The 24,155-nt window shown below is 45.0% G+C and overlaps 1 protein-coding gene across 1 annotated transcript in view; it reads left to right on the top strand.

Moving 5' to 3' along the window:
- The window catches only part of TNR (tenascin R), a 409,491-nt gene that overhangs the window by 306,526 nt on the left and 78,810 nt on the right, over positions 1 to 24,155 (top strand). The window contains exons 3-4 of the mRNA XM_077901774.1: positions 14,354 to 14,918; positions 17,862 to 18,338. Of these exons, the coding sequence (XP_077757900.1) occupies positions 14,417 to 14,918; positions 17,862 to 18,338 (979 nt within the window). The 5' untranslated portion in view covers positions 14,354 to 14,416. The remainder of the gene's footprint in view (positions 1 to 14,353; positions 14,919 to 17,861; positions 18,339 to 24,155) is intronic.

Raw genomic sequence — 24,155 nt, 5'->3', positions numbered from 1 at the left:
ATCCACAGAGAGAAGCACGGGAAGTTCCTTAGGCACTGACTAGCTTAGGTTTCTCCACTTACTCTGCACCTGGGCTGCCAGGCCGCCTCCCACCTCCAGCTCTGCAGCTGACATCAATGCCGGTGAGCCCGCTGCCCCTACCCCAGCCAGCTGCTCATTAAAGCACCTGTAAGTGACCAAAGTGTAGATAAAGTAGAAGGCTGAATATTCCTAATTTAATTTATAGGACGTATTTTTTATGGAGAAATAAACCCATTCCTTTATTTTTTTTTAATGTCACTGTATTTCTCCAATTTCCCTGAAGAAAAACAAACCCAAGGAGATGTGAGCCAAATTCCTTTCAACCCCATAAATAACAGAGGTTTACCCTCAAAACACTTGATTTCTTTAATACCAGCCTCACAGCATGCTATCCATAGAAATAAGCCTCAGTTTATTCCTCTGTAAAGTGGGGCAATATATCTACCTTCTGTACTTTATAAAATTCACAGAAGGATGATCCAAGATTATGTTTACGAAAGCATTTTGTAAAACTATAAGGAGCTCCGCGAATGCCAGGTGTTTTGGTCCTCGGGCTCCTTTTAGTACTTTTCAACAGGGGAAAGGTAGAGAGATCAGTGTGAGAAAAGATGCTGAAACCTTTCACAGGCGATGAATCTTATTCTCTGTGACTGCATGAAACCACACTGAACCATGTCCACCGTTAGGTTAGATGAGGCTGTTGTTCAAATGAAAATGTCACTGTTGTTTATGGTCTAAGGCCTACCTGTCTCCAAATAGGTTTTCAGAAGGTGTTAATTTATTGCCAATACTGTACCTTGTATTACTTTGGCATTTGACTACTGATAGAATGAGTCACAGAGGACAGGTAAATTGTAAGCAGAACTGGGGACAGGAGGAAATGCCTGGGGTAAACCTCTCTCCCCAGGAAGCCGGGTCTCTGTGGGTCCCTGCAGGGAGGAGCACTGGACAGCCATGCTCAGTCTGTGAGGACACTGCATCCAGACCTGTAAGATTAGAGCTGTTACCTTCATTAAGGCCCAAAGGAGGTGACGGGAGCTGGCAGAGAGGTTACTAGAACCTAGAAGAGAGTCAGTGGTATAGAGAAGGTCACCTTGAGAGGGGCACAGCTGGCCCGAGCCACCTCCCAGGAGGAAGCCAACACCCTGCTCCTCCCACTGCGGCTGTGGCTATCCTCCTGGGCCTCCCTCTCCAGCTGAATGTGAAGATCCAGGCCCAGGACCAGGGAGCCTCTGGGGAGAGAGATGGGGGATGAGAAGGGTGGACAGAGGGTCTGGAGGGGACCATGGAAGCGCTCTGGAACTGTGTGTGCTGGGAGAGGGAGTCAGCCCCGTGGTGGTGGAAATGGAGGATCCTTCTCCTGTCAGGGAGGAAGGAGAGTTCCGGTCTAAGGGAACAGGATACCATGCACAAGTTATTGCAGGGATAAACCCCAACGTACCAGAGACATTCTGCACCCTCAGTGGGCCTTGTACTTTTCTGTACCCCGTATGGACCACACACGGACTCTGGCATGTGTTGCTCACCAAAGCCGTGGCAGTCCGGCCACGCCCGGAGCCCACTCAGAATAGCAGCTGCTTGTAGCTAAATGGTCACTTCTTTTCTTTATTCAGATAGAAAACATTTAAAAGCCCAATATTTTACAATACATATCCTGAATTTAGCAGTTAATAAAATAACACTGCAATTCCACTGGAGCCTCCTTTTAACAATAATGAACAAGGACGATGCTGTATAACTTAATGGAGAGCAAAATGTGTTTTGTCAAGACAGAGTGAGAGCAAAGGAATTTAAGAAATTATGTACCCTGAAAAACCACTCTCAAAAGTAATGAGGAAAGCTAATCTGAGCCTTACTGACTAAATAACTGCAAAATAAGATAAACGACAAGCAAACAATCTTTTGAGTTTGGCAGATTAGTATTCATCTTTGGCGCCAATTGCAGCAGCAGATGTCAAAGGGTTTCTTAATCACGTCAAGGCCTGCTTAAAACACACTGATGGCTTGACAGGTCATTGCAGAACAGGGCAAGTTTCTACAGATGCCACTCAAGGCTCTCTGACCACTGTGTACCCTGGTCCCTGAGCACATGCGCACACACCCCTGTGCCAGCACCTCGGAGATGGTACCCTGCCTCAAGTACAATCTTCCTTGTTCTCTTACCCCTCTCTCCCCACAACTGCCTTTTCCTCTGCCCCCTCCCTTGAAAATCCTTCTAATTTTTCAAGGCCAACCTCCCCACTGAGCTTTCTCTAGAGAGTCTTGCAATTGAAATGCTTCCTTCTGCTGGGCTCACCAAAGGATGTCCCTCAGACTTCTAATAGGGCACTCATCATAATCTCCTGTTTATTCTTGGTTTGTGAATACCTACCCCCCACCCCAGGTATGAAGAGAGTTATCGAAGAATTCTTTAGCTCACCCTTGACATCTCAAATGGAACCTAGCCCAGTTGCTGGCATGCAATCAGCATATAACTGAATTTAATTAAGCCAGATGTGCTCCATATACCAGTACTCTCAGAGCTTCTTCAAACTTTGGTTAGCAGATAATGATGTTATTTCATGCTCTAGAAAATATAATTCACCTGTGTGTAGTCTTTGGGTCAGGGTGGTGCTATTTCATGCTCTAAGAGACATAATTTATACAACGAAGAAAATAACTCCTTTAGACCTCTAGAGCTGAACTTTTGTAAGTTGCCACCTCCAATATACAAGTCATCTGAAGAAATTAATGGATATCCGATATGAAAGCAATTATTCGGTCCCTGCTGGAAGGATTGACTCCAACATAGTTATGTCAAATAATTGGAAACAGCATGAATTTGATATTTGAATCTGTCATTAGGCATTTTTAGAGTGGATGAATTATCTAGTATTGTGGATGTGGGTGAGTATAATTTTTGCAAGTGACTACTCCTAAGATATGTTTGTTTCTAAAAGGTTTCAATGCCCGAGGCTCAAGCAAACAATTCCTACACTTACAGTTATAATTAATTAGAAGTTCAGAGCTCACATTTATAAATTGGCACGGCCCTGAGTTGGCCTCCTGGACCCACTGGTCCATGGACGTCAAGCCCTGGAATCAGTGCAGACATGGCCAGTTCCCTTATCTAAGAGGCACACAGGTGTTCTTTCCATAACCTGGTTTTAATTGATTTTAAGTTTTTGTAAAGACTGAAGATGATCTCCTCAGAGGCAGAACTACCTGGCCTTTGGCCTTGGGGCTCCAATAAACTCTGCTTATGCTGTGCCCTTTGACTCCTCTGCTCTCCCTACGGGCCCTCCACACCTCATATCTACTTTTGAACCCCTTGTTTCTATCTGGACTGGGACCCCCACTTCAGGAAGCCTTCTTTGGGACACCTGGGTGGCTCAGTGGTTGAGTGCCTGTCTTCGGCCCAGGGCTTGATCCTGGAGTCCTGGAATCGAGTCCCACATAGGGCTCCCCACAGGGAGCCTGCTTCTCCCTCTGCCTATGTCTCTGCTTCTCTCTCTGTGTCTCTCATGAATAAATAAATTTTTTTTTTAAAGGAAGCCTTCTCTGGCCACTATTCCCACAGTTAACTCTGTGAGAGACACCTGTTATACTCGACATGAGGATCTTCAGTGTAATAAGAAAAACAGACTGCCTTGCTTTTTCTTTTGGTGCCATGTGTACGAGTCTAGTCTTCTCAATCAGGTTGTAAGCCCCATGAGAGCAGAGACTGTTCTTATGTGTCAAACCAATTTCTCTCTCTGTCCTCAGGGGTAACTTAAGTAGGAAATAGATATCATTGATTTGGGATGTAGTTTGGTGGGAAGATTCTCTCACAAGGTAATCTTCTTTCCATTTTTATTTATTTAAAAGATTTATTCATTTATTTTAGGGAGAGAGAAAGAGAGCATGAGCCAGGTGGAGGAGGAGCAGAAGGCCAGGGAGAGAGAATCTTCAGCAGACTCCCCACTGAGCACAGAGCTCCACATGGGGCTCAATCCCACAACCCTGAGCTCACGACCTGAGCCAAAATCAGGAGTTGGACACTTAGCTGACTGAGCCACCCAGATGCCCCATCTTTGCATTTTTATTAAATGTAAAGAAGAGAAAAATGAAAAGTAGTATGACTCTTCCAGAAGAATAACAACAGCAAATGGTGACATGCTGTTCTCTCGGCTCAGGAAACATTGATGAAAAAATAGATATTAATGATAGCAAAAGGTCAGACTCTTGGAAGAATTTGTGACCAAAAGGCTGGAAATTGATTTGGAATGTATTATTTATATTCAACCCACTTCCAAATGATAGAGGCAGGTGATGAATTAGGGATGTGACATCTATGACTGAAGTGGTAGTCTGGAAATATGACTCAGGAATTAGCTCAGCTCTAACTGAACTATGTGTAATTAGGCAAATCATTTCCATACTTTAAGTTTCATCTATAAAATGGGAATACTTGCATGGACTGTTGTGAGAATTAAATGGGATTATATTCAAAAATAAAAATAAATATAAATAAATGTTTTATTATATAATATTATATATTATTACACTCTATTCATATCAGTAATAATATATGTTAATCGCAGTACGTATTAACATGGAATATATTAGGTCATCATTAATGTTTTATATTATATGCTTTCAAATAGTCTACCGATGTTATAATATATTGTTTATGTATTAACATAATATATCACTAAGTTATAATCTATTAACATATTATATACATTATTATTAATATTATATTTATATACATATATTCAAATACTCCACAGAGTTATCTAATGTCTATAAAAATTGAATACATTCTCAGCTAAGTGAAATCTCCATTTAACAAAAGTTATGGGCAAGGCTGGACGGCAGACTGTCACCTCTACCTGCCCAGAAGGGAATGAGTGCCTTCAGGTGTAAACTTTGCCCTGCCTCACCAGCTGTATTATAAAGTAGGAATTCAAACTAGGATAACCTCCCACTCGCCTCTGATTGGGAGATTTTATTTTATTTTATTTTATTTTATTTTATTTTATTTTATTTTATTTTATTTTATTTATTTTATTTTAGACTTTATTTATTCATGAGAGAGAGAAAGGCAGAGACATAGGCAGAGAGAAGCAGGCTCCCTGCTGGAAGCTTGATGCCAACTCAAGCTAGGGACCCCTGGGATCACGACCTGAGCCAAAGGCAGACGCTCAGCCACTGAACCACCTAAGTCCCCCTGCTCAGGAGATTTCATTACTTGCTTGGTATCATTCGTATGGCTGATATTCAAGACCCATTATTTCGGATGAAGAAGGCCTTGCTCTGGGAGGTCCAGTCAGTTAGAGTTCTCAGAGGGAGTGCAAGATGGAGCCAGGCAGGGGACCAGGAGCCGGACTGCCTGTCCCGCCACCTTGGTTTCACTCAGCCACACTCACCCAAAGCCACCAACATACCCGGTGACCATTTGTGCTGAAAACTGAATGTGGCCGCATTGGAGCCTGAACAGCATGGGTAGGCACCCCAAGGGGAACGCCGTGCAGGAGCAGGCAATGGCCAGGCCTGGTGGGGGTGGACACCCTGGCCTGGCCCTGTCCCCTCCCACAGCACTCCATGTCCTTGCTGACAGCTCGGGGCCAGCCACGGGACCTGTCTGCGGGGAGTTTTCTGCCCTCGGGTTCTTTTCAGAAATCTGACAGGCCCAATAAAGGCCCAGCGCTGAGGCAGACAGCGGGGCCCTGAGCCCTCCTGGCAGCCCCGACGAAGCCTCCCCTGACACAATGGGGCCGGCTGTAATCACATTACACCCTCGTCTTTCATAATTACCCTCTTTCTCCGAGTGACAGAGAATCCCAACAGCAAGGAGGGAACTATTTTTAAACTAATTCTTACTAAAAAAAAAAAAAAAAAAAGGTACCAAAAGAGTGTCATTTTTCCACAGATACAATTCTGGTTTATAAATCACCCCCAGGGACAGGGTGGGGACTAAGATTGGCAGAATCCAAACAGAGCTCTGGCCACCCACCCCTGGAAATCACCTCTGCTCACCAGCCCAATGACCTACGTGCTCATTTTTTTCTCTCCTGTTGTTTTTTTCCTGAGGTATTTCTGCCCGTCTTCATCTCTTGCATCTCCTCTCTGAGTCTTGGGGGAAAAAAAAAAAGGAAAAGGAAAGAAGGAAAGGAAAGGAAAGGAAAGGAAAGGAAAGGAAAGGAAAGGAAAGGAAAGGAAAGGAAAGGAAAGGAAAGGAAAGGAAAGGAAAAAAGAAACACCCCAAAGGCATAGCCTCGGTTTGAGTGACTAGTGGCTTTTACTGTTGGTCACCGGCCCGGCCTTTCCCACCCCGCACCCCCACCTTCTGGAGCCCAGCTCTCCTCTGCCTTCTCTGGGTGTGTTTTCCCACAACCACAGCAAAGCTCTTTCAGATGAAGCAAGCAAGCCAGGAGAAGGCCTGTGCAGGAGGCCACGGGAAGGAAAAGCCACCGAAGACCATCCTGAGCTGGGCCAGGGGCTGCTGCCCAGTCGGGTGACCGGCCTCTGGCCACTGGGCCCAAAAAGGAGCGAGCATGCCCGCCACAGGGCCGAGCTCACCGGCAGGGCCCCCTGCTCTGTGCCTCGTTCAAATTATCCGGAGACACCTCCAGGGCCGGCCCCGATAATTACACTGATAAAGAAGTGGGGTGGAGGAAATGAATCGATGTCCCCACACCAATTTCCAATCAATCTATCGAATTACTACAACTCTATTGCTTTCTCGTTTGGAGGGTCGTTAGCTGTCTATCTTGCTCACGAGTGCTGGTGTCTCACTGAGGCCCGGGTGTTTACATTTGCTCTCTCTGCCTGTAGGAGTCTTGTCCAATCCACTAGCCAGCTTGGCACACTTTGGGTTGTTCCTCCTCCACCTCCTCCGCCTCCTCCACCTCCTTTTCCACCTCTACTTCCACTTGCTGTCCCCTCCTGTCCCCCCGACACACATATACACATTGCCGCTCTGGTTGTCCCTTCATGGCCCGCGTCCTACAGTCTCATTAGTTGTAGTGGGATGAACCATCTGAGAGGTAGGAAGGCCATGAGGGGATGGGGAGGCTCTGCTGGTCCCCTCCATCCTGGGTCACCTCTGATGACAGATCCTGCATCTAGCTTACAAGTGAAACCATCCCATCGCAACGAAGCCAGGTCATGGGTCCCTGGGCAAGTGAGGCCCCTTAAAGATGGCAAGCATATCAAATGCAGCGCTCCTGGATATGCCATGGGATGCGGCCTGGCCTACCTCAGAGGAAACTGCAAACTTCTGTCTACCAGCATCACTGAAAAGCGCCACAGAGAGAGACCACGTGCCGAACAGTCAACATTCTTTCTTGGGAACAGAGGTGGAGGGAGAGAAGGAAGCCAGAAGGGGAGGTTTCAGGGACTTGAGAAAGAAAAGCCACTTGGAAATAATTAAGTGACATGAGCTTAGCACAGCAAGAGCACATTTATTCAGTCAGCATCAAATAAATGTCCGTTTCATTCCCCTTCCCCTTCAGCAACATCAGATGAAGTGAGAAAAATGGGGCCCCTCATGCCATTCATTCCACCCTCCGTCTCCGCCAGCCCCCAGCGCAGCCACCTAAGCCACATGGATGTGCAGACCCAAGAGAGTAAAGAGGCCTGTAGTGTGGTCAGGGGTGGGAGGGAGAGGGGGGGCTTGTAACTGAGCTGGGTGGGGGCATGTCAGCGAAAGCCTGTGCAGGTCCTGGTCTCCATAACTACTTTGAAAGGACACATTTTTAAAATGTCCCCCAAATCCTCTTAAGATCAAGGTTTACTGGTTTAGAATTGTTCTTGATTCTTTGGGACACTGTGGAGGCTGGGCACTTCTAAATAAAGAGCCATCAGACAAGCCTTCCCTCCAGCAGGAGAGACTAACACAGTTTCTCTGGTAGCCGCCTGCATTGGTGGAGAAAACATTAAGCTAAAAGTCATTGCTGTCAAGATGTCCTCAATCTGATCCCAGGAGAGGAGAGTGTTGATTTTTAAGAGCTCTGAGTCTTTTCATGAGAGTGGTATGTGGCCACTAATTAAAGCTGGCTGGATACAGCAGTTAGGAGTATAGACTATGGTCAGCAAGATCTCGGTTCCGTCTTGGCTCCTCTGTTCATTAGCTGTGCAATCGTGGTCAAATTCCTTAGCCTTTTCTGAAGCTCATTTTCCTTGTCTCGAATAATGGAAAGAAAGAGGATCTAGCAGGAAAATCACAGCAAAGCCCTCCCTAGTGGCTGTTTACCGAAGGGCTGATTGATTGGTGTCTCCTTCTGATTGGCTATGGCCCAAGCCACGCCAGTTGCTAAATATCTTGACTCCTAAATAACATTCCTTCTTAGTTCATAGGATTGTTGTCAGGAATGAATACAATAATGTTAGAAAAATGCTTAGCTTGATGCCTAGTAAATGCCTAATTAGCTGTTGGTTTTGTTCTGGGTTGAACTGTGTCCTACAAAGAATATATGATGACATTCTAACCCCAGTACTCAGAATGTGACATTTTCTGGATATAGGGTCACTGCAGACATAGTTAAGATGAGGTCATACTAGGGTGATGGGCCTCCAACCCAATATGATGACCATGTGAAGACACAGAGACACAGAAAAGACAAGATGACAAGGAAGGTAGAGACTGGAGTGACCCATCAGTAAGTCAAGGAATGACAAGGACTGCCAGAAGCTAGGAGAGAGTATAGGATAGATTTTCCCTCAGAACACTCAGAAAGAACCAACCATGATGACACCTTGATTTTGGACTTCTAGTTTCCGGAACTGTGAGACAATAAAGTCCTATAGATTTAAGTTATTCAGTTATGGTGACTTGTGACAGCAGCCTTAGGAAACTAATACAGTTTTATAGTGAGTAGACTCCTCAAATCCACATGAGTTCATAAAGTATCAGGAAGAAGAAGAAGATTGTAATGTTCATTCTAGTCCATCCTCTCATGTAATGCTTGAGAGCCCATCTTCAGGGCTTTCTGCTTGTGCTTAAATACCTCTGGTGACAGGGAACTCAGTAGTTCTGTTAGAAAAGCTATTCTTTATACGGAGCCAAAATCTGTTTCCTTGTACATGACCCCTCTTGGTGGAAACTACTTCCCTTGGACCTTTTGCTGTATAGAAGTCCAATCTTGGGGATCTCTGGGTGGCTAAGCAGTTTAGCACTGCCTTCAGCCCAGGGCATGATCCTGGAGTCCCGGGATCGAGTCCCACACCGGGCTCCTTGGATGGAGCCTGCTTCTCCCCTTGCCTGTGTCTCTGTGTGTGTGTGTGTTTGTCTCTCATGAATAAATAAATAAAATATATTTTTTAAAAAGTCCAATCTTTCAGTATTCTACAGCCTTCCAAATACATTGATTGAGCAAGCACGTGCTTGCACATGTCAGAGTTCTAGTAAATGCAATGTCCTATGTGTATGACACACTTCTGCTTTTTCTACCTAAAGAATAATCCGTTAAAATCCAGTTTAGAATCATCTCCTGAAAGGTTAGGTTATGCTGTGGAGAAAAAACAATACCAAAATCTGTGCTTCAAAAACCAAAAGATTATTTCTCTCTCCATACTGTTCATCCACTCTGGGTCACCGGGGGCGCTGTGTTTATTGTCGTCACTCGGGGACCCAGACTGAGAAGACAGCTACCTCCTTGAACAGTGCCAGCCACTACAGGAGGGCGAGAACCCTGGAGGGTCTCTCATCACCAATTAATGCACCAGCCCAGAAGTGACACACATCACTTCCAGAGAAGTGATCGCCAGTCCTAGTGGCATGGCCACCCGAACAAAAAGGAGTCCAGAAAATGTAGTCCTACCATGTGTCTAGAAAACTAGGTTACATATAGTTGGTGAAGGGCGCTGACAATTATGCCACCTCTTCTGTGTAGCTGTCCCTGCTACCTCTGACTGAGTTGTATTACCTGCAGCGTTCTCTGGGCATTCTGTGTATTTGTTGGTCATGGCAATGATCACATTGCACAGTTATTCTATTTATGTGTGTTTTCATCTCCCCCCAAAACTGAGAGTTTCTCAAGGATGGAGAGTAGGTCATAAGAAGTGTTTGGTTGAGGATGCATTTTAGAACCATAACCATATAGCTATAGTAAAACCCAGAGTCATTAAAGTGGTTTACAAGGCCATATTTGATCTGCCCCCATTACTTCTCTGACCTCATCTCCCCATATCTGCTCCTTCATTCACTTGGGCACAGTCTTACTGTCCCTCCAACTCACTAGCCCAGCTCCTGACTCAGAGCCTTCACACTTGCTGTTCCCTGTGTCTGAAATGCTGTTCCTCCACCATCTGTTTGGCTAACCACTCCAGTTCTTTGAGGTCCCTGCTCAGCCACCACCTTATCAGAGAAGTCTTCCCTAACTGTGCCCTGTAATATCGGCATGACTTCTCCTACACTGTTATCTCCCCTGCCTCTCATCTTATATTCTTCTCCACTTACCACTTGCTGATACAAACACACAAATGAATGTTACATTATCATACATTAAATATCATCTGATAGGCATTACATGATACATTATATATGATATATAGGTTTCCCTGCTAGCTGAAAGTACAGTGTTCCTAAAAGCTTTCATAAGTTGAAATGGCATAAAGAAAAGAAGCATGTAGCATTAATTTATATGGAAAAGTTTTTGAGCATTCCCAGACCCAAAAAATAACCTTTCTTAGGCTTTTCTAATACCTTAGGACACATCTTGCTAATGGATGCCCAAAATAAATTGAGATAAAGCACAAATGCTCACAGACACACTTCGAAGCTCCCACAACTTGATGCTGAGCTGATGACTGTCGTTCCCAGGAAGGAGCCTGGCAGGGCCACACTCCCTGCTTGGGGTGTACATTGCCTCTATAATAGCGCACTACAGAATCAATGCTGAACAGTATTTTTGCTTTTTGCCTAATTTCCTAAAAGCAAAAACCCTTTTCATAACTAATATAGGTCTCTCCTAAGTGCAAGGTGGCATAATGCAAACTTTCAAAAAGCCAGAGATTACCTGCACACAATTCTTTTTACTATTTATTTATTGTTTGTCCTCCCCTTGACACACACATTCACACACACACAAGTGCAAACCCACTAGAAGGCAACTTCTATGAATGAAGGAACCAGCATTTAGTAGGTATTCAATAAATATCTGTCAAATGAATGAAAAAGGAACCAGTGTACCTCCTGAATCTGCACTTCTCTGGATCCAAATTTCAAATTCCTCCCTCTCATATGACAAGACTGAAACCCTTCAACACCCCTAGCCACCAGAAGTAATCAATGGTCAGTGCAGTACAGAGCAAAACAGCCCCCTGCTTGTCCTTCATTGTGTATTTTAATTCATAAAACCTAAATTTAAATAAGATTTCAGAGATTACAAATATCACGCTGTCAACTGACTCATAGTAAATTTGGTTATTGACTAGGATCTTAAGTGTTTTTCACACATGAAGCTAAATCTTTCTCTCCATAGATCCTTTTGTAGTTGTTGCTTTGGATCTAAGTGTAGGACTTGACATTTTTCCTTCTTGATTTTCCTGTCACTTGTCTTCCTTTCCATTTATAACATCATTTATTCTTTCACTTATTTACAGAGTATCATCTATGTGCAAAAAAAATGTACATTATGTGCTATGAATTTTGCATGATAATTTTACAGTTCTCAGGTTTAAAAAAAAGTTATTCAACAATATCAACATGGATCACACAAATCAACTTTAGTTTAGTAGAAGAGATAGCTAAGGCTCCTCAGCCTTCAGGTAAGGGTGAGTGTCAATGACCAACAGCAGAGCCTCCTGGGAAGCATTCAGTGACAGAGGGGCAGAAGTGGCCCTCCAAGGAGGCAATGGCTGGAGAACCTGGAAATGAAAAGCCAGTGATACTTCACGTTGAAGGTCTTGGAAAGAGTTTACAGCCATGAAGGCAGTTTGGTTCAGACACTTCACTCTTGTCTATCCCCTAGGTTGATTTACCTTATCTGGATGTGACCAGTGGATCGCCACTTCCCACCTTACTCCAAGATCCTCACCCTTCTTTGAACAAGGGCATGCTAGGTTTGGGCTTTCCTGCCATCCACTAATAGATGAGATTTCTTGTGCCTTCCAGTGATTTCAGGGTAATCTTTGGATAGGGGAAGAATCAGAACAATTATTCCACTGGTCTGCAAACCATATTTATTTATTTTAATTAATGCCAGGTACTAGGTTAGTATTATACAGATAATAAGTCAATCATCACTACAATTCTGTAAGGTAGTTACTCTTATAATCCCCATTGTATAGATAGAGAAACAGAGACACATAGAGGCTGAATGATCTTCCTACAGCTAAAAAGTGAAGGAGCTGGGTTTGAACCCAGCCAGTCTGGCTCCAGTGTCAATGATCTTAACAGTTCTGCTCTGTTTCCTCTTCATATTGGAAATAGGGACAGATTATATGGTCCAATATATAACATAAAGGCTGAGTAATGAGACACGGTTTTTGTACTAGTCACTTCTACAGATTACTCCTACCAAAATCAACCCTCAGACATTGTCCAGTTGAACTGAAACGGACAACAATAGGGCATAACTTGAGGGTAATGGAAGGAGATAAAATAAGTTGGAGAATGATTCAGGCCCTTTGTTCAGTGGGTGTTTACTCATTAATTCATCTGTTTATTCATCCTTCCAGGCGTCCACTCATTCATCCAAACAGCCACGTACTGAGCACTTTTGCTGCCCTAGGCACACATCAGATGCTGCAGATAAGTCATGGTCTGGTCAGAATCTATTTAGCAGTCCGGGTGGGGAGAAAGAGGTGAAGGGGACGCAGGTCTAGTGTGGGAAATGCTGTCAGAGGGGCTTAACATCGCTTCATTAGGGAGAGCAGATCAAAGGACAGAAGGGAAAAAGTGGGAGGGGAAGGCTTCACAGAGGAAGGGACATTGGATCTGACCCTAGCAAAACTTCCTAATCGCAATATTCCCCAGGAAGATCCTAGAATTAACACAATTTCCATTAGAGACAACAAAAAATTGAACATGCTTTTCAAGGAATGCACTAGAGCATGGCAGTTAAGGAATACAGGTGTTCAGTCTGTGAGGCAGAACTGCCTCCATCATGAGATGGGGATAATCACCCGGCCCCCTCCGAGGGCTGTCCTGAGAGCCAGGAAGATCACGTGCAAGCTGCACAGCATTGTCTGGACACCGAGCACCGTCAGTAGGTGTTAGCCATCATTCGTGTCTTCTTCAAGTGAGAGCTAGCCGTACTCCATCAGTCACTTTAATCCTCTTAGAAGCTCTAACACTACCTTTAGAACCAGAGTTTGTAAGCCTCTTTCCTCTTTTACATGGAGGATAAAAAAGAAACATTAATTTCTGTAAAACTGATTTGCATTATAGTAAATTTATCGTTGGCTCTGGTTCTTGGTGACTAGGTAATCAGCAGAGGAGCTAATTCATTATTTTAGCAATTTAAACAGGACCTCGGAAGAAAGGCACCCCGTGGTCACAAAGCACCGGGACTAAACTAATGAGAAGATTAAAAGAAAGTTGGGCTCACACAGTCCCCGATAATCACAAATGTACCCAAGGATTATTAACAACCACAATTACCTGGAACTATATTATCTGCCTGGTTGGTTATTCTAAAGTCAACTTGTATTGAATACATGAGCTTAGAGGAGTTAATAAGTTATTTTGAAGTGGCCGGTGGGGCCCTTGCTAATAAATATATGGGAAAATATGAGGGTACGCCTGAGGTTCCATGGTGCCATTCCTCGTACTTCTCACCCAAACCTGATAGCTCTGAGCAATCCTTGAAGGAACAGCCTATACCCGGAGCCCCAGTCAACATCCTTCCCGGGTCCTATGTACTGGGCCCACTGGCCCCCCTTGAGGGTCTGATGCATGCATTCTAGATAAGCCTTTTGGGAAATCAAAATGTCCTTCTGGGGGAATCCCTGGGTGGCTCAGTGGTTTAGCGTCTGCCTTCAGCCCAGGGTGTGATCCTGGAGACCTGGGATCAAGTCCTACATCAGGCTCCCTGCATGGGGCCTGCTTCTGCTCCCTCTGCCTCTCTCTCTCTCTCTGTGTGTGTCTCTGCCCCTCTCTCTTTTTCTATGTCTTTCATGAATAAATAAATAAAATCTTTTTTTAAAATGTCCTTCTGCAGAAGCAGTGTCCATTTTCAGGAATCCATCCCTCTCGGGGACAAAGCGCTGGGTTTTTGTGACCCTGGTATAGCCACTATCCAGGCTTCTCAACCTCCCCGTGAAGAATCTTAACTGCCTATTCTCTAGCTGTGTAGGGTTGTCCCCAGCCGTGGTGCTCGGCACAGCTCTCAGGAGTCATCTCGCTCCTCCATCTCTCTTGCAGATTCCCCCAACTCCGTGTTGTGTGCGGCAGGCTGCTCTTGAACCCTGAGCTCTGGCGGAGAGGATGGGGGTGGACGGGGAAACGGTGGTCCTGAAGAACATGCTCATTGGCGTCAACCTTATCCTCCTGGGCTCCCTGCTCAAGCCCTCCGAGTGTCAGCTGGAGGTCACCACCGAAAGGGTCCAGGGACAGGCGGTGGAGGAGGAAGGAGGGGCGGCCAGCTACAACGCCTCGGGCAAAGAGCAGCCGGTGGTCTTCAACCACGTGTACAACATCAACGTGCCCCTGGACAGCCTCTGCTCCTCGGGGCTGGAGGCCTCGGCCGAGCAGGACGTGAGCGCCGAAGACGACGAGGCGCTGGCGCAGTACACGGGCCAGACGTCCGACCGCGACAGCCAGGTCACCTTCACCCACAAGATCAACCTCCCCAAAAAGGCCTGCCCGTGCGCCGGCTCGGCCCGGGTGCTGCAGGAGCTGCTGAATCGGATCGAGATGCTGGAGAGGGAGGTGTCGCTGCTGCGGGACCAGTGCACCGCCAGCTGCTGCCCAGAAAGCGCCGCCACAGGTAGGGGCTGGGGCTCGCAGAGGCTGGGGAGGTGGGGGGTGGAGGGAGGGACAGGGCGCCAGGGGGGCAGCCCCGCACCCCGAGTGCAGCTCGTCCCCCTGCGCGCTGGCTCGCTCGTCTGCAGCTCTCCGCCACTGTCTCGGCTCTAAATGCAGGCCTTCCCCGGGGACTCGGGCGGGGACTCTCTACAAGGCTCAGCCGGTTTGAAATACATTAACCTGATTTGGGGGGGATGAGTCCGGGAATGGTACATCGGTTCAGCGCAGCAACTTCTGTGGCGAGCAGGGAATTTGGTGTCTGTCTTCATTTATCTTTGGTTTTCACAGGCTGTTGGATTGATATCTCTCCATGTTCACCTCAGGGACTAGAGAAGGCAGGCGCTCTGTTCGCTCAGCCTCAGCCTCGCTCCCGTCAGAGTTAAAGGATAGTCATTAAGGTCGCGGAGGACCTGGCCCCATCTTCCCCCGCCCGCTGGAGGTGCCAGCCCCCTCCACAGACACACACATGGGTGTGCATGCATGCACACGCACCTGCTCACATGTGCCTGCATGCGGACTCACACCTGCTCGCAGAGCTGATTCCGCGCCCCCAAAGGCTGAGTGTCCAGGAGACTGACCTCTGGCCTCACCCACCCCCTGACTAGAAACACTTACCAACTAGGGAGCTGACCTCTCTGGGAGAAATCATTACATCTTCAGAGCCAGACTCCCTGAGTTCAAACCCTGGCTCTGCTACTGACTAGCTGGTGTTTAAGCAAGTTACATAGCCCCTGCCTTCCTTCCCCACCTACAAATGCTGATAGACTACAATGACAGGGATTATTACATATAAAGTTTGGGCTTTTCAGATGAAATCCTGGTTTCTGGTAACCACCATTTAAGCAACAGCTACCAGCTAACCCCCTTTTTTCAAAAGATTTATTTATTTATTTATTTATTTATTTATTTATTTATTTGCGTATTTACTTATTTACTTATTTATTTAAGAGAGACAGAGCACACAAAGGGAGAGAGAGGGAGAGAAGCAGACTTCCAACTGAGCAGGGAGCCTGAGGTGGGGCTCAATCCCAGGACTCCAGGATCACGATGTGAGCAAAGGCAGACATTTAACCAACTGAGCCACCCAGGCAGCCCTCAGCTGACCCTTAATAAATAGAAATTATGTTAGTCCCCTTTCGTGCTCATCCAGAAGGCACCTTAGACCCATGCCATTCATTCCTTAATGGGAAGAGGGATTCATCTTACTCTCTTGTAGGGTGAAAACTACCTCAAGGTACCTCACCTCTGTAGGGTGAAAACTATCTCAAGGCTTTCACAGGGAAGAAGCAGGAGGTGGCAGGGATGACACTTAGCAGAGCCTGGGCAGCCTGCACGTCCAGAGGGGTATCAGACATGTTCATCCTGAAGCACACCCAAATTAGGGGCAGTTTCTGAGGGGCAAAATATTTCACAAGTTTTCTCACCTCTTTCTCATCCTCAAAACCAAAACTGTAAATAAACAATGTGAAGAAGAGAAGATAAAGTCCACTTGTTCAGTCTCCCATTCTTCCCATTCTTCAGTGAGAACTTTCAGGCCAGTTTGCCTCTTCGGTGGAGCTGAGGAATACAGGGAAATCATAGGTGTCCGTGGACATGAACTCTTGGCTGCCCAGGGCTCCCATCAGGCTCCCCGGCAGAGGTGAAAAATCCACAAGCAAGAACCGTGTTAAACCGAGTCAGTGCAGTGTCCTTACAGACTGTGGGGCTAGGTAAAGTGGCAGAATTTAAAAAGGATATAACTTGGGGCACCTGGGGGACTCAGTGGTTGAGTGTCTGCCTTCGGCTCAGGGTGTCATCCTGGGGTCCTGGGATCGAGTCCTGCATCAGGATCCACAGAGCCTGCTTCTCCCTCTGCCTGTATCTTTGCTTCTCTCTGTATGTCTCTCATGAACAAATAAATACATAATTTTTTTAAAAAAATTAAAAATAAAAAAGAATATAACTTACTTGACTTCAGATCCCCAGAGTCAACTGCAGAGAAGGATGCCAAGCAGGTTCTGGGCTCGTATATGCTTAATTAGTTTATTTCACTCATATTAGACAGATAAATTAACCACTGCATTCTAGCATGGGAAGGGCTAGGACAGAGACATACAGAGAATCCAAAAAGATCACAGCAAACAGTAACTAAATGATACTGAAGTTATGAGAAGCCTTAGAAGTGACCCTGGTGCTGAGCTGTGATAAATGAGCAAGGTTAGTTAGAAGGCAGAAAGGAGAGGGAGCAGGACTGGTCTGTAGCGCATATGACCTTGGCCTGCATAGCAGACTCGGTGCTCAGCCTACATCCCCTGGGGTCTCCATCAGTCTCCACAGCCAGCTCCTGGGCATCTTTGTCAGGGACCCTCCTTGGGCTGAGGGAACCTCCGTGGCCTAACCAAGGAGACAGGGGAAGAGGTTGAGCACTTATACCACCCCAGGAGAGCCCTCAAGCCATGGTGAGGTGTGACCTGCACTGTGGCCAGAGTGCCCTGCAGGATTAAACCCAAAATCCTCCCAGGGATTTTGCCCCCTTGACATACCCTGGCTTGGGCTCCTCCTTCCCCAATCTCCCCTTCTCCCTGATGGGTTTCTCCTGGGAGAACTTTCTAATAAATCACCTTGACCTAAGTCCCCAACCAAAGTCGACTTCTAAGGGAACCCAAGCAAAGACACACCGAAGGTGAGCTCCTGGGGAACAAGGGGCCAGATCTCATTCATCCTTGCTCCCAGCACTGGGCTAGGCACAGGCAATCCAGATTGGGTGAAAATATTTATGGAATTGGTTATGTATCAAAGTTGAGCCTGACTCTCAGCCATACAAAACTGATCAGAGAGAGAGGAGAGGTCTCTGCCCACCTCTCCCCGTGCGCCAATTACGGGATGTGCCGCTGCTGCCCTCTGACCTTCTCCTTGACTGTTCCAGGACAACTGGACTACATCCCTCACTGTAGTGGCCACGGCAACTTTAGCCTCCAGTCCTGCGGCTGCATCTGCAATGAAGGCTGGTTCGGCAAGAACTGCTCCGAGCCCTACTGCCCGCTGGGCTGCTCCAGCCGGGGCGTGTGTGTGGACGGCCAGTGCGTCTGTGACAGCGAGTACAGCGGGGGCGACTGCTCTGAGCTCCGGTGCCCGACAGACTGCAGCTCCCGGGGGCTCTGCGTAGATGGAGAGTGTGTCTGTGAAGAGCCCTACACAGGCGAGGACTGCAGTGAGCTGAGGTGCCCCGGGGACTGTTCGGGGCAGGGGAGATGCGCCAATGGCACCTGCTTCTGCCAGGAGGGCTACATGGGGGAGGACTGCAGTCAACGGCAGTGTCTGAACGCCTGCAGCGGGCGAGGACACTGCCAGGAGGGGCTTTGCTTCTGTGAAGACGGCTACCTGGGCCCTGACTGTTCGGCAGGTAGGAAGGGAGATAGGAAGGGGGGCTGCAGAGGGCATGTGGTGAACTAATCGGAGGTGGGAATAGAGATGGGAGGAAAGGTGGAATCAGGTACTGAATGATTCCCTGTCAGGTTGTGCTCATTTGCTTTAACAAGAGAGCCGATGTCTTGAGTCAATCACAATTGATGAAGTGGACTTAAGGGAGAAAGGGCAGAAACCAGAAAAGGTCAAGTTTAGGCTGAAAGTTGGATCTTACCCCTGAGACTGGAGCAAGGCAACACAAATGATGTTGACAACATTCCACTGTCCTTGCGGTGGAGGAAAACAAAGAGACACCATGGGGCCCCCACTCTCCAGTTCAGGGGGCTTCCAAGGGCTCCACCTGCCCCCAAGCACCCTCCTTGCCTATTGCCATATTCCAGGGACACATCCTTTTCCAATGCTACTGCACAAGAGAGTGGATAGTTTAGTCTGTGATAAATGGACTAAGTAGCACTCTGGTTATTTCATAACTCACATATTACAAGGGCTTACTATTAATGAAATGATTGAGTGTCCTCACAGGAAAAAATAAAAGTATTTCTAGAAAGAAATTAAATGTAAACAGGAATAAAATCCTAAAGGCATCAAGCAACAACTCATATCCTAACAATTAGTACAGATTATTAAAAGGCTGTGACTCACTTTGTTCCAGCTGACATCGAGCAAATTGGAAGCAATGCCATCCATAGTCTAACGCTGTGGAAACTGATACAAAAGCGATGTCCTGAAATGAAGATCTAAATCCAACAGAGGGAAAAATATTAATACCTCACTGGAGATTTTTGTTTTACCTAAAATTAGATGATTATTGCTCATCCTCTTCTGATTGAATCAGTGATTCTTGCTGATACGTTTTGTTTATGTATAAGGTTAAGTGATTGATTTTGATCCTTTCCATTTATGATTGAATCCATAACAGTAGGTTCAGAGTGCCCACTGGGAAGATTTAAAATAAAAAAATAATAGCAATCAAATATCTTTAAACCTGATGGGTTGTCTCCTGGAAGGCCAGCTTCCCCAGCTTTCTGTTCTTTAGCATCACCAGTGATTCCCACCTAAATAAGTGGACCAGTCAGACCAGGTCCCTACACCGATAACTTCAATTTACATTCTTTTAAAAGATCAATGTCAATAATGAAAAAACAAAACAGTGACATACTGCTTAGGAAAATGATTCTTTTCATGTTCCTTAATTTTTTCCCATATTGTTATTTTATTTAGACTCTCAATTTTGTTTACTGAACTGAAATGCCTTTCTAAAAACACAAAGAGTTGTTATACCAATTGTTCCAAAGGAAAATCCAAACAGAAGTTAAGCCTCATCACTAAGTTAAGTCTTGTTTGAATCCAATCACTAGGGAGTTGCTGGCAAGGGGAGGCTGAGACATGTCCCTGGTTTCCAGCCTCAGGACGAGGCTCCATGTGGCCCCATCACAGGATGCTAAGGGTTAGCTTGAGCCATTGTTATGGATGGCTATTCTGTAGCCCACAAGCTTCTTAATAGAAAAAAATCTTTGTTGGGCTATATAAATCTACCATATTCCTGATCCAGCTTTTCTACAAGAATGGGTCCATTTGCAAACAAAATCTCAATCTGATCCAGACTGAACTAGAGATAAACCCACCTGGTCACTCAGGGAAAACTCAGCAGCTGCTGGCGTAATCACAACTGTGTTGAGTTCCCAAACCATGAATACATGTTACCTCCAACACATTACCTCTGTGCTGTTTGAAGAAGACTTCTGGAGGCCCAGATGAATTACTTTACAAGTTCCAAAGGCATGTGAGGAAGGACAGTTGCATAACCTCTACCTGTTTCTATAGCAACCCTGGAGCCATCACTCATTGCAGGAGGTTCTGCTCTCAATGCCTGCCTTTTAAACCAAACACCACAGGTCTCTTCCAGAGAAGTATCTAGGTCATTATCTAAAGTGCTACTTTGCTTGCTCTTTGTGAGAAGGCTGTGGGAGAGGGGACAATTTACCCACTGTTTGACATTTCTGGCCAGATGCACACACCATGGCGTTACTGCTTCCCTCGCCAGCAGGAGTGAGGACAGGAGAGAGAAGAATAAGGAAGGTGAAATCATGGAGAGCCACAAAATATACCCCAGCACGAGTCCTTCTTTTCTCTTTGGCAAGGCCACAGCATATAGCTGCCCATCGTGTGGGCTTCATTCTGAGCCCTCTAGACCACTAGCGCTTGGATACAACTGAATAGCCTTGACAAGGCCACTATATTTGACTCCAAGCCTTGATCTTTGCTCATAGCATGCCATGGGACAAAATTTCAACCTTTCTGCCTCTGTTCTCTGGCCATGTAAAGATAATAGAACAAAAAATTTCATGAATATGAATGCTCAAAACAAGCCATAGAAAGAAGCTATCCTGGGCTTCTCATTTTACAAATTTAAAAAGCAGCAGTCCAGAGAGACAGAAAGATTTTTCCAGAGCCAGACCACTAATGAATGGCGGAGCAAGAATGAGAACCCTGGTCTCCTACCAACTTCTAGCACTCTTTAATCCTCTCCGGGATGCTAAGTAGAGTGGAATGAAAATTTTAAATGCCTCGTACGCAAAGAAATAATAGTCTTTCGGTGGGAAAGCCAAGCCCTGTCAAATGATTTTTTTAAAAGGCATCAGAGGTAGGGTAGAGAAGCATGTTGAACTATTTGTCCACATCTGTCCCGAGTGAAGGAGGTTAGCACAGGATCTGTCCAGTGAACTGGCCCAAACTCCCTATGAGTCAGCAGGATTAAAGAACCACCAGAGCGGGGACTTGAAACAATCCAGATTGCTGTTCCCTGGACTTCACTCAGACCTGTGGAGATCCATCAACGTCAGCCTCTGCCTCTGCCCGCACTACAGCCAGCCCAACCTTTGGCACCTGAAATTACTCACTACTTGGAGCAAGGCACTTTATGGAACTCATTCCAACAGCTCTCAGCACATATGTGCACAACTGACGCAAGATCTAAAAAGTAAACAGCATGGAGTCTTTGCAGATAAGCAATTCCAATTCTTCAAACCACAATTTATTCCCTTTTAACTGCCTACTCTTCCCCAAAGTTCAAAGTTGGAACCCCAAAGAAAGTAAGACTACATATACTTTCTTCTGTCCTCAACTCATTGAATCAGGCATATGGCTCCTCTACAGTTTTTTTTTTAAATATTCAATATCATTTCATCTTATGAGAATTACTGACACCTAATGTACACAGCTGCTGCTAAGTTATAGGGCAAGGGCTGGTGGTCATGGCTTCTTCCATTGAGCTACAGGCCCCAAGAGTACTTTCACCACAAACAACACTATTGCTGCTTTATCATCACAAGTGAAGGCAGTGTTTACCATCAGGCTCTGGTCTCAAGATAAAAAATTTGCCAAGTTAAGCTGTCAAGATAAAAAAAATCCTTCTACACTCCTTTTTTACTTTAAAATCCCAAAGTTCTCTGCTTGAATCATTATTAGCTTCATTTTCTGGAAGAAGGAACCAAAAAGAAATACACTGACTTGTCCCAAGTGCCCTAGGAGTTGTTGATGTCTTGAAATTTGGCATGGCCATTTCTATGACTATGACAGGAGAAGTCCCACATAGGAAAGTTGGAATCAGCTGTGTTAAATCACAAGAGGCAGGCAGTAGCGAATCCTTTTTAAAATAAGTTTCTTACCTCTAGGATAAGCACCAGTCAGGAATCCATATCTTAAAGAGTTGTCTGAATTCCCCTTTACTATAGTTTACTTAAATGGTTGTGAGTAAATAAAAAAGGCATCTGGCATAATCCGTAACTTGTCCTACAAACTGTAGGCTAAAAGAACACTAAAGCATAGAAGACCTGGGTTTGAGAACCAATTCTAACCCAAATCCCTAACTTTTAGCAAGTCCCTGGGTCTCCGTTTCTTCATTTGTAAAGTTGGGATAATTATATCTACCCAATCTATCTCTTAGGGCTGCCATTAAAGGACTCTAACATTTCACATACATGGTGTGTCTGAACATATTTTATAGACTGTGAAATGCTGTGCAAATGTAAAGTGGAATTGTTTACTGGGTAAGAGGTTCTAGAGCCATATTGCCGGGTTCAAATCCTAACTTCTGTGTTTGCTGACTATGGGATCCTGTTTCCTCATCTGTAAAATAATCGTAATAATAATAATACCTATCTCACAGTGTTGAGAGGTGAGGGGACAAAATGAAATAGTCTGCCTAAGAGTGGTTGGCATTGTGCCTGGTGTACAATAAATGCTCAATATAATCATGCAGTACTGACAGATTCTATATATAAATTGATCTTCCCTTAGCCCAGGGCCTGTGTGCATTATACAGGCTGTCCCAAAAATCTTAGTGCAGTTCAGAACTTTAATAATGTCAGAATTAGAAATGGTATAAGCTTCTAAATGATCATTTAATTATTTAAATCTCATTTACATACATTTAGTTTTATCAATTTAAGAAAAACAAATGTTTAGGTTTTTTTTGTTTCAGTCAGCAGTTGTTATCTCCAATCACAGGGAGCTCTGCTTTCTAGACTATTTTCTACAATGAATGGTTTGGGCAAAAACAGTCGAAGCAAATGACCAAAGCTGCAAATATATGATCCTAATTTCCATCCTATGAGTCTGAGTTAAAGGGCTCATCATTCCTGCCTCTGCTGATTATTTGAAGGCACTTGTGTGAGCACAACAGAGAAGACAGGCATTCTCCACACACACAGTCCTGTGAATAACAGCTGGCTCAGTCTTATGCTCTTGTGAAGGTGAAAGAGTGAGGACATCCAGAGGAAACATTCACAAAGCCAGCGACAACTCTTTAACCTCCTAACATCTTCCCTACATGTAAATTTATAAGTTAATTACAACTATTTCAATATTGTCCCAATTTTTTATTTAATCCTGGGCAGGTCCAATGACTGGCAGGCAGGAGTTAGCCTCCCAGTGGGTTTAAAAGGTTCAATTATTTAACACCCACACTCCTGGTGAGTCTTCACTTCCTAAAGGAACCATACATGAAAGACTATGTCAAGGAGGTTTATTCTTGGGTGATACTTTGAGTAACATTTGAGATGTGGGACAAGACAGAAAAATAAGCCCTCAAGAATGCTTCTTTATCATCATCTCCAAGATCAAGGCTCATAAAAATTAGTCTAAAACAAGTTACATTTCTTTCAAAACTTAAATGGCCTCTTTTTAAAAGGGAAAACAATACAATAAAAGGTTTTTGAATGTCTTCATTGGGCAATGACATCCAGGACTTACTGTTTTGACTTCTTATATTTTGCAAGATAACCAGGAATAAGCCTTTATTCCCACTTGCCAAATCAAATATTGGTTCCTCAGGTAATCTGGTGACATACCTTTATTAAACTACCAAAAATGTTGGCCAGTGGTGTGCTGTTAAATAGGTAATAATTAGCTCTCTGAGGGAAAAAATTAAAAACCTTGCTTTGTAGCATTTGTCAGTTTCTGTGGTGGAAATACTCGTTCCACGGCCAATTTCAAACTACCAACATGACATATGTCACTAAACACAGGGTCGGGAACAGCTGTGCAGTAGAAGGCGGTTCTACAGTATTTCTACCAGAGAGGTACAACACATGTAAATTACCTCAAGGGCATAGATAACAGTAAAATGTAGTGAAATAAATTAAAAGTGATGAGTTTTGAGTATTTATCACCTTTGTTTTTAATGCAATTTACTTAACCGTAAGTTTATAAAATTTAATCTTTAATGATGGCTATATTTAACAATGGTCTTGAAAGATTCCTGAAAATTTGACATTCAACTTTCACAAGCTAG

Source organism: Canis aureus, chromosome 6 (genome assembly GCF_053574225.1).
Source record: "Canis aureus isolate CA01 chromosome 6, VMU_Caureus_v.1.0, whole genome shotgun sequence".
In the NCBI taxonomy this organism is placed as follows: domain Eukaryota; kingdom Metazoa; phylum Chordata; class Mammalia; order Carnivora; family Canidae; genus Canis; species Canis aureus.
Note: the sequence above shows the minus strand (reverse complement) of the source record. Positions and strands in the feature narration are given on the sequence as shown.